General features: G+C 39.9%; 1 protein-coding gene across 1 annotated transcript; it reads left to right on the forward strand.

The window, feature by feature from the left end:
• Nucleotides 1–1044: 1044 nt before the first annotated feature.
• On the forward strand, nt 1045–16031 carry LOC306715815 (immunoglobulin-like and fibronectin type III domain-containing protein 1; the record flags this gene model as incomplete). The annotated part of the gene is made up of 23 exons (XM_079186292.1): nt 1045–1081; nt 4624–4746; nt 4851–4990; nt 5272–5371; nt 5510–5536; nt 5887–5932; nt 6009–6201; nt 7498–7611; nt 7711–7873; nt 8001–8273; nt 8437–8655; nt 9301–9425; nt 9575–9716; nt 9822–10115; nt 10231–10530; nt 11171–11347; nt 11833–11961; nt 12114–12422; nt 13356–13441; nt 13528–13720; nt 13842–14138; nt 15483–15809; nt 15906–16031. The coding sequence occupies 23 exons, from the start codon at nt 1045–1047 to the stop codon at nt 15908–15910; spliced, it is 3819 nt and encodes a 1272-aa protein (XP_079042418.1). The 3' UTR covers nt 15911–16031.
• Nucleotides 16032–16413: the final 382 nt, after the last annotated feature.

A 16413-nucleotide genomic window follows, 5' to 3' on the forward strand; every position in this document is an offset into this window, starting at 1 on the left:
AACTGTGCCAAACATAATCAGCGTAAAAAAGAGATTTACAGATCTGTGCGTTGGCTTAACAGTTTGATTGGAAGACATTCTGCCCCCGTCTATGTTTGGACCTGAGCAGTTAAATAGCTGGCACAGGCACTTGACTCCGCAGGCGGTTGGGCAGAGTCAGCCACTAGGTGGAATTTCACATTCCCCATTTACTGTGTGTCCCAGCATGTCTCCAAGTGTCCGCTCACATCACGCAGGAGTCGAGGCATCCCCACTTTGACAGGCTGATGTCATACGGTAACATAGATGACACATGAGGAGAACCTCTGAACCCTTTCCGGTCAATCTCCCCATTTTGAGGTTTGTCGTGTTCTCCTGACGCCAGCAGTTACCCGAACGGTCAAGTTGAGTTATGTGACTTTGAGTATTCTCGTGACCATGTGGGGAGCTCCACGTGAATCACATAAATACTACTGATGATTACTAAAAAATTAGTTGGACATTTGTATAAAATGTATCAGCAACTATTTTCAAAATCAATTAATCATCTAAGTCATTTTTTGACATACGTTTTCATAAATATGCCATATAACAATAGACCTATTTTTAAATGAAGCAATTCTTTAAAAAAAAAAAGAAGTTTGTATTCGGCTTTATTTAGGTTTTGTTTGTTTTTCGTCCGTATCTCATTATCTTAGTATATATATTTTTTCTTCCTGTATTACTGAAAAACACTGCAACTATTCCAAATATGTTAGCAGCAGGGACCTTTTAACTGTTTACATTTTATTTAAACATATGTGAAAGATTTAGTACTTGATTGGCAATTGGACATAATACTTTCTGGAGTACAGTGTAAAACCCCAAAATACAAAGAATTACTTGTCTTGATACAATTCAATGTCGGCCATGAAAATTGCAAACAATGAAAACGTATATGCTTGGTTTTGAATACAGACAAATGAAAAGTGATGCATTTACAATTCTTACAATTCTTACAATTTTCCTTTGTTTCAGCCAAAAGAGATCAACACTCTGAGTTGACAAACAACCAACGTCACGGCAATGACTTCAGAAACAAACCAGGACCCAAAAGCCTTAAGTAAGTTTGGAAAATGTGAGGGACTTATTCTGTATGTTGTACAAGGAGATACGGTGTGGTTGTTATAAACTAGCTTGTTGTATTATCAATATGTCCGCATAAACCTGACCAACAAAGTTATGGGGATTAAAAGGGGATTCATCATGAAAATGAGTTCATCATTATTAATTATTATGCTTGTGCTCTAACATTTTGGTATCTGCCAGTGCCTACCAATCCACAAACTGTGACATAAGACAACCCAGACAGTTGTTAAGGGGCTGTCTGGATCAGAAAACCTAAGATTCAACAAGCCAATCGGATGTGTCATTCTCCAGCTGCTCTAATAAAAAAGGCAAAAAAAGCCCGAAAAATTCATTACAAATAAATAAATAAAATAACACTTGGCCCCCTTTCCTATTAAGTGCAGGCTAATTACGATATACCCCCACATCCCATCGGAGTATCTCCACTCACAGCTTGAGAACCACTTTTGCAAAGGTGCACCATATTTTTTCACAAGTCAATCTGAGCAGAATAAAAGAAACAAGCACTAACAAGGGGAGTTTTAGACAGAGGGTGAATACAGGTACCTTTCAAAAAGACAGCAGGAGAAAAATTAAGTGTTCTTTTGAACATTAAGGCTTGTTAACATATTCTAGTAGGAACCCAAAATACAAGGAAGAACGTGACAATCAACCCATGTCCCCTTTAAGTTCAAGCCCTTCACAAATCCAGCTGAATAGAATAAGCTTTGCTTTAAATTTTCCAAAGCATTGAATACAATTTTAAAATATGACTGCAAAAGAGAAAAATAGTTACACTTGTATCTGAACTTCATTTGACATCAGAAATACCACGTCTTTAGTACTTAAAATAGAGTGACGTCTATCCCAAATACATATGATGGACTAATATCATGTACTAATATCATGTTATACCTCCATGAACACTCTGAGAGTGTCTGCAACCTTTCACACTCATTCTAGAGGCCTCGTGTTGGTGACTCAGAGTGGTTTATGGAAATGATATCTGCTTTAAAAAGCCAACAAAATCATATTGAAAGTGTCCAGGATACTGCTGGTGTTCAAATCTAACAGTTTCCTCCTGGAGTGATTGGTATGCAGAGGCAAACGTCTGACTGCTGTCCTACCAGACTTGGATTATGTGTGAATCAATACTTGAGGAGCAAGAATCCTGCCTGCATTCGGTTGATATAGTGTAAGAGCGTAAGCCAATCCCCTGAGAGATGACACATACGGCTTGATGAATATTCAATGTACGCCCTCTAACTGGAGAAGGTCTGCTGTGGAAAAGTGATGAAGAATGGGTAACCTAAAAGTTACACACATTAGAAGTAGTGAAATAATAAGTCAAACCTCGAGTTTACTGTATGTTATAAATGGCAAATCTTCTTTTTTAAAGCAGGATCTGGTTCCACTTTGCAGTTCACGTTGTCGCTGCATTCTTACATTGTCAGAGTAATTTAATTGATGATTATCACCTGCCGCACATGTGTTGTGCAACTACAGTAGATAGATGATGGTAAGCATGAAGCTAGCAGAAGATACTTCAACTTCCAAAATGTGTGATTAGTGTGGCTGGCAATATTTTAACTGCCTGTATCTAGGAAATCAAACAAGTTGTGGATATGACTCGTGAAATATATACATTTGAAAATGATTGACAGATACACAGAATGTGATGTAACAATGTTTGAAACATTTAGAGAACAATTAAATCTGGTCTGCGAGAGCCTATCGTAGAAACTTGATCAAGAGGCAGAATTATTTTATTGAACAGTAGGTACAGCATTTGAAACTGAAAACAAATGAAACGGCATATTAAGTTGTTGAAATAGTGTAATTGCTGGTATTTGGTCTGAATATCTTTTTTTTTTTCTAAAAATGGCTCTTTAGTGGCCTCTAACTCACCAGAGTATGTCACATCTCTTCAAAAACTAAAATTGACCGGTCGATAAGTCCCATATTCAAACACACACCGGCCAATCATTGCGTAGCATCGGCCATTATCCTGCCAGCTCCGACAACGATCAGCAGTAAAGTCTTTGCTAAATGGGTGAATGAAGCATCACGAGGTGTGATGCCGGTGCAGACAAAAGGAGTAACTGAGTGTGGGGTTGGCGTTTTTGATTTCAACAGCTGTTGGATGAACTTACAGTTGGATGCTGAGTCGTCCTACAGTTGAAATCCTAGAGAGGAATAACGTTGACAAAATGCGTCACCCATATCTCGTTTGCTAACTCCACCACAGGTGGGATCCGTCTATGGTCCCATGGGTGATCGTGCAGTTTACATTTTGGCACCTCCACCATATCATCCTTCATGTAATTTGTCATAAATAAAATGAACTTGCTTGAGTTATAATAGAACATATTAGTTTATTTGAATATATATTACAATAAAGCAATGACAAAATAACTTAATTTTAACTGTTTTTGAGACGTATATGTTTGCCTTGAGACGAAAATAGATAGTTCAATCCAAATACATTAGCACAGTTCAAGAGTTAAAAGGCATTGGTGATGTGGCAGCTGCCACAGAAAGAGAGGAAATACTGACCTCTTGTGAAGTTCTAGCTTAACTGCAGCCAAAAGTAAAAGCACTAGTAATGTGTGTAACGCCCATCTAAAGTGACTGTTTATGATGCTTTCTTCCAAATATTGGGTATAACTGATATTTAAGATAATGTTACTGTGTACTGTGATCACTTTTGCAGCTCATCAAATATTTTTAACGATATCCAATCCCATGGTTTTGCTCAGGCATGTTTTAACAGTGTGCATATAACAAAGCATTGATAACATTTATGCTTTCTTTTGTCTTTGTTATGTTTGCTTTAAAGTGGCAAACTCTAAGATTTTCCTTTAAAAACGTGTCTGCTAAGACGCTATCATGAACGAGGTAACACAGTGGTGATTGAGCCTATATTGCCCACCGATGAACGTATTGCAATATTTATATATATATTTGCAGTATTGATTCCCAGAAAATAATTATTGCATCAAACATCTCCTTCGGGTACAGCTTCACATTAAAAGCATTTATCTGGCGAAATGTGAGTTGACTTTTATTATGAAGCACAGTAGTCATGAGGGAATGCAATGTGAGTGTCAGTGAGCTGGAAACTGAGAGCAACCATTTATCAAAAAATACATCTACAAAAAAAAAGATTATATTAGGCAATTTCTGACAGCGGATCAGTTTGAAATATTGCAGGGAATAATGGAACACGAAGGAGCAGCCACAGCGAGCCGTTAGATGAAGAGCTGCAGGCGACAGGCTGCACACCTCCGACTTCTCAGCGAGGTAACCGACTACTTCCGCTGTTCGCAGACTCATGCCGTGTGCTGCATAACAATCAGATCACGGTCGCTCACAGAATGATGGAAGCAGTATACAGGACCTGTAGGATTAAAGCGTATTCGCTCATACCATCAGTAGATAGGGTGTCGCCAAATCAACCAGGACTGAAATCTTAAGGATCGACACATTAACAACATCACACAGCAGAGTTTAACTGTTATGTTCTGCTCTTAACAGTGGCTATCAAGAAAAGGTCCAGAGTGCCCGGGGTTATGATCACTCAGTATGTTGAGATACTGCCTGCAGGAAAGTCAACACCCGACTTTGACCGGAAACCAATGCCTATTACTACTCAGGAGGGTAAATAACACAACCCACGTAAAAGTGTGATTGCAACAAAGTTATCAAACACTACCTACAACCGTATCACTGTCGCAAGTCTTTCTGTGGTTTTATTTTTCCAGGTAAAAAAGGATTTTTCAAAGCCATGGTTAGTGGAGAGCCGGCACCAGCTGTGACATGGGGACGTAATAAAGGAGAGGTCGACGACCCAGAAAGATACCAGACCAGATACGATGACAGAGCTCAAGAGTACATTCTAGAGGTGAGAAGACCGTATCTAAACAAAATGCTCCACATCTCATAAAACACAAACTTATACGTTCTATCCTTTCTCCTGTACTCCCACACTTGCTGACCTGTATGCGTAAATATGCATATTTTAATTGAATTGTTTAAAAGTATGACGTACACTTAATTGATTTTGATTTGTTCTCAACTTCACAGTACGCAATTAAAAGAGCTCATTGATCGCGACAATGTGAGACAGAACGTATTAGTCAGCACTAAAGACGTAATCTAACCCTGATAATATCGCTCCACCAGATACTCAATGTAAATCCAGATCAAGCTGACACCTACAAATGCTTTGCCACCAATGAGTATGGAATGGCTGTCTGCACTGCAACCCTCCATGTTATTGAAGGTACAAGACTAGATTCTTACTCTGCCATATGATCATTGTAAATTAATCAAATTAAAGTGTAATATACAGGAGATGTGACTATTCACTAATCATTTATTGTGTTGCTATTGTTTTCATGTTTTTTTTTTTTTCCCCCAGTTGGTTTTAAGAAGAAAGCCAAAGAAGGTATGACATTCACCACAGATCTATGAAGACGCTTACGTTTTCTCTTTCTGCCATCCATACATTTTGGGTTTTTTTTCATGATCTTGAATTTGAATCTCAGAAGCAACAACAATAATGTAATTTGAACATGGTAAAATACTATGCTGTAATAAAACAAAAAAACATCCCTGCAATCGCAGAGCAAGACTTACATATTTACAAATGAATTTGATCCAGGGGATTGTTGTTTTTGCATGTTAACGTTTAGATGGAACCATATATAGAATGTAAACAAATATGATAGTGGGGTTATTTGCAATTAAGAAAACCTGTATCTCATTTTTTTTCCTTCAAATTCACATCTCTTTTAGCAAATGGACAACCACCACAAGATTTCAGAAAAATACTCAAGAAGACGTAAGTTCAAGTCAGAGTGTTTTTCTAAATATGTACAGCTGTAGATCTCCAAAAACATATATTATTCTCTTTTCAGTGTTGTCACCAAAAAAAAACAACTCCCACCAAAAAAAGACGGAGAAATTGATCCCAAGCTAATGGAAGTGCTTATCTGTGCACCAAAGAAGGACTATGAAAAAATCTGTTTTGACTTTGGTGTTACCGACTTCCGCTGGTTGCTTAAGAGACTCAACCAGCTGAAAAAGGAAAGGAAAGATGAGCAGGCAAAGGTACTGTACTGTATGCAGCTTGTAATAACTGGCCATGTATTTTGAACCTGCGAAATGCTGGTTAGGTTTTAAGCAAAGTCACACAATATTTAATATTAATAAATAGAATGTTGCAGGGATGACATATTTTTCGAGGCCAACCCTAGAAGTTAGTGTTGCACCAGGTCCCTCAACACAAATCAAATGGGATTTTTCCATTAGATTTTGGATACTTGCAGAAAATATGGCTCTGTGGCAAACACAAGTTTATGATCCTCTCACACTTGTTCGGCAAGATACTCTTAAACAGCACTTTCATTATGTATTGTATATATTGAAGTGTAAATGCAATTGGCAGTGACTAGAACTAGAAAGGCAGTAGAGTGCAGATCGACGTCAGGTGTGTCCACTGCTTTATTGTGTGATCGACTGAATATAACCCACAATTGGTTAACCCTATTTCAGTCATCTAACCAAAAACACATTAAAAAAAAACATTGATTTTGAGACAAGGAAACCGGGAGTTTTAGGACTCATTCCTGCAGCATTATATTATCTAAAAACTTTTCATGAACACGGTGCCATGGACCCCACTCTGAGATTCACTGACTTGTAGTTTGCTTTTTTTTGGTGACTTTAACCTTTTAACCCCCTAAGCCTATTTTGAGGCCTCCGCTCGAGAGTAATTCCACACCAGTGTGTGAAGTAGTGTTTCACTGCCTTCTCTCCCCAATTTTCAAGCCTGTTTCACCTCTGGTTGTGGTCAGAAGTGTGTTGCACCTGTAACCACACCCCCAATATGGGGCGACAGCTGCTCAGTGGTAGAGCAAGGTCGTCTTTCCGAGGATCGACGGTTCGAACCCCGGCTCCTCCTAGTCTATGTCGATCTATCCTTGGGCAAGACAATTAACCACGAATTGCTCCCGCAAGCTGTGCCTGCGGTGTATGATTAGTTAAGACTCCTGATGGGCAGGTGGAATCATTGCATGGTAGCCCCTCACAATGGGTGTGATTGGGTGAACGACAACATGTAGCGTTAACGCTAGCTAAGGGCTAGCTACCATTTACCAATAGTGATGTCACAGGAGTACACTTGCACATCACTGCAGAGAGATGAGAAGTTAAACCACTGGATGTCTGAAAAACAACATTTTAAAGGGGTATTAAGTTACTGGGGATTTGTTTTCCTCAAGGTTTGCCTGAGGCTCTACCAGTGTGATGCATCTTGAAAACAGCCACGGTCCGCTCAAGGCCGCTGAAGTTGAAATGTAGTGAAAAATCGACAGATACACAGGACATTTCATTTCTCTTTTTCAGGTTGTAGAGCAAGTGAACAATGTGAAACAAATAGAAGTGAAATCAAACGGGAAAGCCGAGTTTAGCCTCGACATGACACTACATGACCCCAACAGTGCAATCAACTTATACAAGGTGAGTAAATATGTAGTACAAGGTAAACTATCCACAACCAATCATTGTTGAAATATAAAGGAAATAAAAAATCTAATCTAAGCACTTCTCTCTGAAAAGGATGGGACACTGGTTCCATATGGGGACGATGAAAATTCAAAGCATAGCCTTAAGACAACAGGGACAAAATATGTTTTCAGCATCAAAGATCCTCAGCCAGAAGATGCTGGGTTTTACCAGGTCGATGTTGAAGATGCAAATGTCCTTGCAACTGACTTCCAAGGTACAATGTAGCTAATGCAACTGTAAGAAAACAGGATGGTTGCACTGGCAGTTGTTGAGACAATGCAAGGCACATTCAGGAATGAGACCTCAGTCCGTTAATCCACACCCTCCCTTCCTCCTCTCAGTGCCTGCTGTGGAGTTCATAGCCAAGATTAAGGATGTGAAGGCCTTTGAAAGTGAGGACGCCATCTTTCAGTGCGTCTTGTCAACACCCCTCAACAGAATTACCTGGTCAAAACAGGATTCATCCCTTGAACATGGGGACAAATATGAGATCACCGTTTCAGAGGACAAGCTAATTCACACGCTGAGAGTTAAAGACTGTAAAATGGGAGATGATGGAGCCTATTATGCCATTGCTGGGATATGTTCCAGCTGTGCCTCTCTTAAAGTGGAAGGTGGGACAATTTTCTTTGTATAGATATATACATTAATATATAATCTCAGCTTGATAGTGCGATACCTGGATATGCACTCCTTCGTATCTTTGTTTATTTTAAAAAGTGTGAGAAAAGTTAACGATTCGTTATCCGTACTTGTATGCTTTTCGCTGTGATTCAGCTGATCCAAATGGTAAAGGACGCATGGGCACCCAAACTGGGAATCAAGATGACCTGACTAAACTACAAAAACCAGCTGCGGGGGATGGAGGGGATGGAGGTGATGGAGGTGATGGTGGAGACGGCACGAATAAGAACCTCCTGACAGGAGGAGAGGATGCAGATGATAAGAAAAAGAAGCGAGTACGAAATGGCCCTTTGGTTCCTGACACTGTTATAGGTAAAATCCTTGCCTTTTGTGTCACTGCTATAGTTTTACTGCCAGTTGTCATAACGTTGACTGTACTTTGTCAGCTTTGCTATCTGGGCCCGTATTAATCAAGTGGATCAGAATTAATCCACGGTATTGGACTGGAGGTTTGACTAGAAAATACAGTCGGTCCCAACCTAGAGTAAAATATGAGTGATAGTATGGGTCGATGTGATGTGTAAGATAATTAAGGCCTATTGTTTAAAAGAAACATCTTCAAACTGTTCTTTGTGGACTGGCCCCAGGTCAGATCTATGGATTCAGAAAGGTTGTTTTTTTTAAATGTGGCGTTTCAATTCTGGATTTAAAATCAAACTAATCATATAGCTTTTGGATTTTCCAATAACACATAACTCACTACAACCAGAGGTTTGGTGGCAGAAAATGAACTGTTAGTCAAAAAAATTGGGACAATTCAATAGAGACTTTAAATTCTTACGACATTTGTAAAAGGATTATTATTATTTATAATAATTATAAAGGACTTTAATGATCTACTATAGGAAACATCTTGTGCAGTGCTGCATGTTGACCACTAGAGAGTGACATTATTATATTTACCAGAGGTTGCATATGGCCATACATTAAACACGTTTACTTTGTTCTTACTTGCAGATCGCGGTGTTCGGTTCGTCTGTGGACTGTCAGATACTGTTGCTATTATTGGTGAACGGGCAGAGCTGTCTTGCAAACTAAGCAGTGAGACCTCTGAGGGACGTTGGTATAAAAATGGGAAGCTGGTAAGTTAATTACTTTTGAAGAATGTTTTTGTATACAGGACTACTGCCATGATATCCCTGATGCAGACCCCGTGCATGTATTAGCATTAGTGCATTGCATACCTTAATTTATCTTAATGTTTGTGTGATGAATATTTCTATCTGACAAGCTAACCAGTGAGGATGGGGTAACAATTATCAAAGATGGAGCCTGTCACAGGTTGGTGATCGATTGCTGTAACAAAGACGATGCGGCTGTGTACTGCTTTGAAGCTGAAGGCCGTAAATCAGAAGCAACGCTTAAAATTCAAGGTCAGAATAAAAATCAATAACATGGGTTGGTATCAATTGATAAATTACCCCTTGGGTTAAATGGGTTAAGGTTTTTGACAAAGACTTTTTTCTCTAACATTGAAGATCCACCAATAATCGATGATGATGTGCTAGCAAAATTCACAAAGCCAGTCATTATAAAGGCAGGTGAAAATGCAGAATGGAAGATGTCCTTCTCTGGTGGGGCTCCGATGACGATACAGTGGTACAAGGATGACGATGAGCTTTTGCCCGCTCTCAATGTGAAGATTGAAGCATCAGCTACCGAGAGCAAGCTACGCCTTGTTAAGTGTCAAAGGAAAGATGGTGGAGAGGTCAAAATAAAAATAAAAAATGAATTTGGTACAATCGAAGCTATTTCAAAACTTATCGTACTGGGTGAGTTGTGAAAAACAGACATTCCAGTTTCCATGTGTTGCACATTGTTCTATATGTAAGAAGATAAAAGCTTTTCCCCGTTTTCCCAATATGACCACTTTCATTTCACCAACAGACAAACCCACACCACCACAAGGACCGGTGGACATTATGGAAAGTGCTGTAACATCTGTTGAGTTTAAATGGAAACCACCAAAAGATAGCGGTGGATGCCCGGTCACAAACTATATCATAGGACGCCAACAAGTCGGGCGCAATAAATGGTCAGATCTCGGTGAGATCCCCGGCAGCAACCCAAGTTACAAAGATTCAGATGTGAACCCTGGACGGAGATACTGCTACCGGATCAGAGCCAAGAACGCAGAAGGCATCAGCGATTACCTGCAGACAGAAGACATAGCAGCTGGTGTCTTACGTAAGTCTTTAGCTTGAGCCTAACTCAGGCTTCATGAGGGATATTTTCACTGCTGTCTGATGAAAACCCCTTAGCTTCTAGCAGGTAAAATAACAATCGAGTGAAACAAAAGATTACATTTCTTCACATCTATTTTAAGTTGTTTCATGATTTCATTATTCACTCTGATACATTTTTCTCTCGCCATTGAATTTAAGAGGATTATTATTATTGTGGATTGTCATTGTTGATGCTTCCACGAGGGGGTTGCCAGAAATCAGAGTCAGGCTTTAATCACTTAAACTTGGCCCGATGACAAACCTTTACATAAAGCATCACGGAAATATTTCTGCATTAATTAGAGGAAAGCTTCATCCAACTCCCAGTGGAGGTGATAAAAGTTGAAATGTCTGGCTTTGAGAACACACTCACAGCGAGGTGCAGACACTGTGTACACTGTGTGTCCATCAAAATGAAAACACTCTTTTTCCAGTACATCATGCTACATTTGCCCGACAATTGTCAGCTCTCCTGCTGGTTATATTTGGTGAATAAAACATGGTGTGCTGGAGTTGACATGATTTAATTTCGGCAGTAATAAAAGAATATTGGAACAATATAACATAACACAGACAGTCAAAATGTCATGTTTCCTCCACAGGTTATCCCGGATCCCCAGCAGCACCAAAAGTGGTCAGTGCCTTTAAAGATTGCATCAATCTGGCATGGTGTCCTCCATGTGACACTGGAGGAACCAAAATAGTGGGATACAACTTGGAAAAGAACAAGAAAGGCACAAATTACTGGAGCCTTGTAAATCAAGGGGGGCCTATTACAGGTATCCAACTCGTATGGCAAGCTGCAGAAATAAATATTTAACCCAGTGGGAATATTAATGCCTGCTATGCAGAGGTGTGAATCTTCACTGGCCTCTGAACACTGTTTTATTTAGAAAGTGCTTTCAAAAACCTGACTGCAACATTCTTTAATTAATATTCAAAGCTGCATCTTTTCAATACCTATCAGTTTTACCCGCCTCAGTACATTAAACATTACAAAAACCACATAAATCTACAAAAATAGGGTTCAGCAGCTCAAAGACAGGGCACTTCCTAAATGCCTGCTGCATTTTACACCGCATGAACTAGCCTAGCAGCTAGCGGACTTTAGTTATTTACTTTTCCTTTCTCACAGCTCTCCTTCTCTTATGAGGTATAATCACTGCATCAACTGAATCGAGAAATATCCATACCTCTAAGGCATACGCCTACACAATTTAACATTTCTAGTAATATGACAACAAAACATTTTCTTTTTCCACAGATACAAAGTATGCAGTGAAAGATGTTTTTGAAGGGGCAGCATATGAATTTAGGGTGGCTGCTATCAACCTATCTGGTGCTGGAGATCCTAGTATTCCATGTGACACAGTAATCGCAAGGGATCCAATGAGTAAGCCTGTCACACTGAATTATCTTCCACTGAAAGTGATGCAAGTCATGCATCACAGTGAACCTGTTCAACATAATGCTGTCTGAACCTCTTTGGTTAGTATAAAAGCGTGACAATGTTGAGCCAATAACCTCTCATTTCTGCATTTTCAGAACCTCCAGGCAAAGTCACAGACCTGAAGTTAACATCCTCCAATTACACCACATTTTCACTGGCTTGGACTAAACCTAAAGAAATGAAAGGGGTGGAGGATGAAGCCCAAGGCTACTACGTGGAGATCAGACCAATAGAAAACCTTGAATGGACTCGTTGTAATGCCATCCCAATTACTCTAACTTCCTACACCGTGCTTGGCTTGAAGGCGATGGCCAGCTACTGGGTGAGAGTAATTGCCACCAATTATGGAGGTGATGGAGAACCTCAAGGCTTCGACAGTTACGTCATTGCCATGCCTCCTCCTGGTAAGATTTAGTTTTTTCTATAGTGTTTGTAGAGTGTCCAACAATATTTTGTTTCATATACATGGACATTGGAGTTAAAGGGTGGAATTGATGTGACATGACAGTTTAAGGAGCAATGTGCAGGATTTAGTGACATCTAGTGCCGAGGTTGTAGGTTGCATCAGACTGAATACTCCTACAGTGGTCTTCAGGTGAAAACGCGAAAGGCTCTGGCTAGAGTCAGTGTTTGGTTTGTCCATTCTGGGCTACTGTAGAAACATGGCGGTGCAACATGGCGAACGCCGTGAAGAGGACTCACTCTCTATGTATAAATGGCTCAGTCTAAAGGTCTGTCGCCATTTAGTTTTTTAAACCAGAAGTGAAAAGAGAGGGTGGAGCTAAATACGACTAAACTCTGAATAAGCCAGTTTTAGGCTACCACTAAGGTTATATCTAACTTTCACAAAGTGAAAACACACTATGAAAGGGTTAAACTCCAGTCAACTCCCAGCACAGTAGTAGTGACCTGTCAATCACAAGGTATACCACATCCTAAAACATACCCTACTTTGTGTTTTTCTTTTTTATCTAAATGGGACCATGGTTTACTAAATGAACATCATGCTGTATTAGAAGACTTGTAACTATAGCGATTGAGACCATAAACTTATATTTACCATGTTTACTGATGTAATAAATTAAGTGAGAAGTAATTTTCTCATAAACTTCTATTCAATCAGACTTCTTTTTGCAACCAGCCCTCTGATTTTTAAGGCACTTCAGCATTGGATTCGCTCTTCAGGCCCAGAGGCTGCTGCCAAAATTAATATATACGCTGCAATACAGTACAAAGAATTTGAAAACATTATTTCAAGAAAATTGAAAGACTACCAGTTTGCTAAATTGTATGATTACAAGAATCTAAACATTTTATTCTAAATTTCACCCTCACAGTCAGGCCAAAGTTTAAAGATCGCAACATGAAGACCTTTGTGGTGGTACGATCTGGAAACACAGTCCGTCTGAACATCAACTTTGAGGTATTGTGCAAGAGATGTTCCTCCTAATTAATTGGAAATGTATTTAATCTAATTAACTAATACATTTTCTTTCTTACTGCCTACAGGCCTCCCCTCTGCCACAAATCCTGTGGATAAAAGATGGTACTCCAGTGCCCAGACATGTAACTATTACCAACTCTGATAAAGGCTCTCAAATATTAATCCCCACATCTGAGCGGTCCGACAGTGGCATCTACACCATTACTGTCAAGAACATTGTCGGCCAGGAGAGCCTCAATCTTGAAATCAGAGTCACAGGTGAGTCTCAGTGTGCTTGGCCATGAACTGAGAAACTGAGCCGCATACAGCAAGTACTGTTTGTTGCACAGCAGATACACTTTTGTAACTCAGACCTCTGTCTCTCCAAATCTGGATGCAGATGATCCCAAGCCTCCGGGTCCAGTGGAGCTGGATCAGAACATCCCAGAAACAGTGACTCTGTCCTGGACTCCCTCTCCAGATGAGAAGAGGGACGACAGACTTCACTATATGTTATCCAAGCGGGACTCCTTCCAATGCACTTGGAGGACAGTGGCCGACAACCTCTTCAACAATAAGTTCACAGTTGTCAATATTTTGCCTGGACGCGAGTATTACTTCAGGGTATTTGCTAAAAATGACATGGGTCTTTCACCACCTTCCGAATCCCCCGTGTTTGGAACCATAAAGCAAAAAGGTTGGTGTCTCTGGTTAAATCACAAAGACATCTGAATCACTTCTCCTGTACTCACTGAATCATGTTTCCTATGCTGAAGTACAGATTAAGGTTCCTGCAGAAGCTGCCTCAGTAAAACACTTGTATTTTCAAATTGAAAACCACTGCTCACCAAACCACAACTCAGGACAGTTTAACTCTACCGATCCCTCAGGTCAATACTGACCTTGGATAGACAGGCACCTTATACGTGGAATGAATTACAGGGGATTTTAAAACTTGAATGTCTCACCTGGGTGTTTTATTTCAAACGTTTAACTCCTTTAAGGATTCAACCACTTAGTCAGAACAGTATTGCTGTAATAATACTTATAAAACTCCTAATTAGAACTACTGGGCTCTGTTCCAGAAGAAAGAAAGAGTCATTCAAAGAAACACTGACATGCAATACTGCAAAAATTCAACCCGGACAACATATTCTTGCTCACTAGTAAAGGTATATTGTGAAGTTCATTCCATTTATCCAGACGAGTGAAGAGTAAACAGAACGTCAAGCGTAAACTTGATGAAGTGTCCCATTAAGACTTTTTAGAGCCCCTCTGCGAACACCATTTCCCTCGAGCCCATTTCTTTGGTGAAATGTCATCCCAGCTTGACAGACTGAGAACAGTTTAACTGTGGTCTACTAAACTAGGCCTACGTGAGAACAGGGATGATTGAACAGACCCTCTTTAAGTGAAGGAGATTACAGCTAAAAAGCTGGAAAGCTGACATTAGAAGAGAGTATAAGGGACAAACAGTTGACGCATATTGTAGTGGGGGGGGGGGTTAACGGCTACAGACAGACGATCCTGTCTCTTGGCCCCCAGCGGTGGCCCATGCAAAAGGTTTATGGTGACCCTTAAATGGGATCAAGTACAACAATTTACTTACTGACAATACATTTTTCTTTGCATTTTGAAATAACTAACCTTTTGTGTTTTATAATCATATTAAGTATACATATGCAAAACAAAACATGGCCTGGATGGGTATATAACACTGGATTTAGAAATTGTTGTGGCCTTGGAGCTTATTTGACATTGCCCTATCCTCTTGCATGGCTAATGCAGCAGCAGCATTGGCCTCTCTGTGCTGCATGTCTTTGGCAGAATACCCCAGCTCGAATAAATACGGCTGAATATCCGAGTCAGCCAAAACACTGTACATTTTTTTCCTCGTTCATAACATCCTCTGCACACATTTTGTTTTTTGGGATGCCATTTTCACTGTAGGAAACTAGGAAAGCTAGTTTGCAATACAAGTGTATAAGTTTATAAGCGGCCATTTGTGGAACCCTAAACTTTGAGTTTCTTTGTGTTTCAGGAAAGTTCAAAGTCAACATGCCAGAGACAAAATCCCTTGACTTACAGTCACCACCATCATTTATCGTTCCCCTGAAAAAGCGCACAGCTCCTCGGGGTTACGAGAGCTACATGAGCTGCGCAATTGGGGGGGATCCAGCTCCACGTGTGACATGGTACCACAACCATATCAGCCTGAACACAAACACCAACTACCACATCACCAATGTGTGTGGAGTTTGCTCCTTGCTCATACTGAAGGTGGGACCCAAAGACGACGGGGAATACAAAGTGGTCATCGAGAACAAACTGGGGACGGTCGAGTCCTCAATGACGCTGATTGTCAGAGGTATTAACATTTGTATGAGGTTTAACATTAAAAAAAAAAATGAGTGACCAGTATGTAAATGAAACAAACAGAAAGTATCAATATGTTCCTTTACAGAGTGAAGAGGAGCTGCAGCTGCCAAACAGGAGCTGAACCAAAAGATTTCTACTGTGTTTTAAATCAATTATCCCAAATGACAACTCGTTCATTTTAAGTTATTACATTTCAAACTACTTACTTCGGGAAAATGTTTTATCCTGCACTATTAAACTTTGGAGATATTTCACCATTCTGCTTCTATTTACTGAAAATTAGGTCAAATACAAAATGACATGTTTGATGTTAACTGTTCAATGATTTGAATCACACACAAGCCCTTTTAGCAGCTTCCTTCACTTTCTAGACCCAGAGGTTGCCGCCTATAGTTTATTCGCTGTTAACATTACGGTAGAGAGACACTGTCGATCTTTTGTTTCTCTCATACAGTAGACTGGAGTCTCTCTATGAATACAGAATGGTCGCTATTGCTGGTGCCTTACATTCAATTGCTAAAAGACAGCCCTGGGAATTGTGATACTTGCTACTACACCACAGTGAGATCTATTACACACAAAAGCAACATGAT

Source organism: Pholis gunnellus, assembly GCF_910591455.1.
Source record: "Pholis gunnellus genome assembly, chromosome: 3".
Classification (NCBI taxonomy): domain Eukaryota; kingdom Metazoa; phylum Chordata; class Actinopteri; order Perciformes; family Pholidae; genus Pholis; species Pholis gunnellus.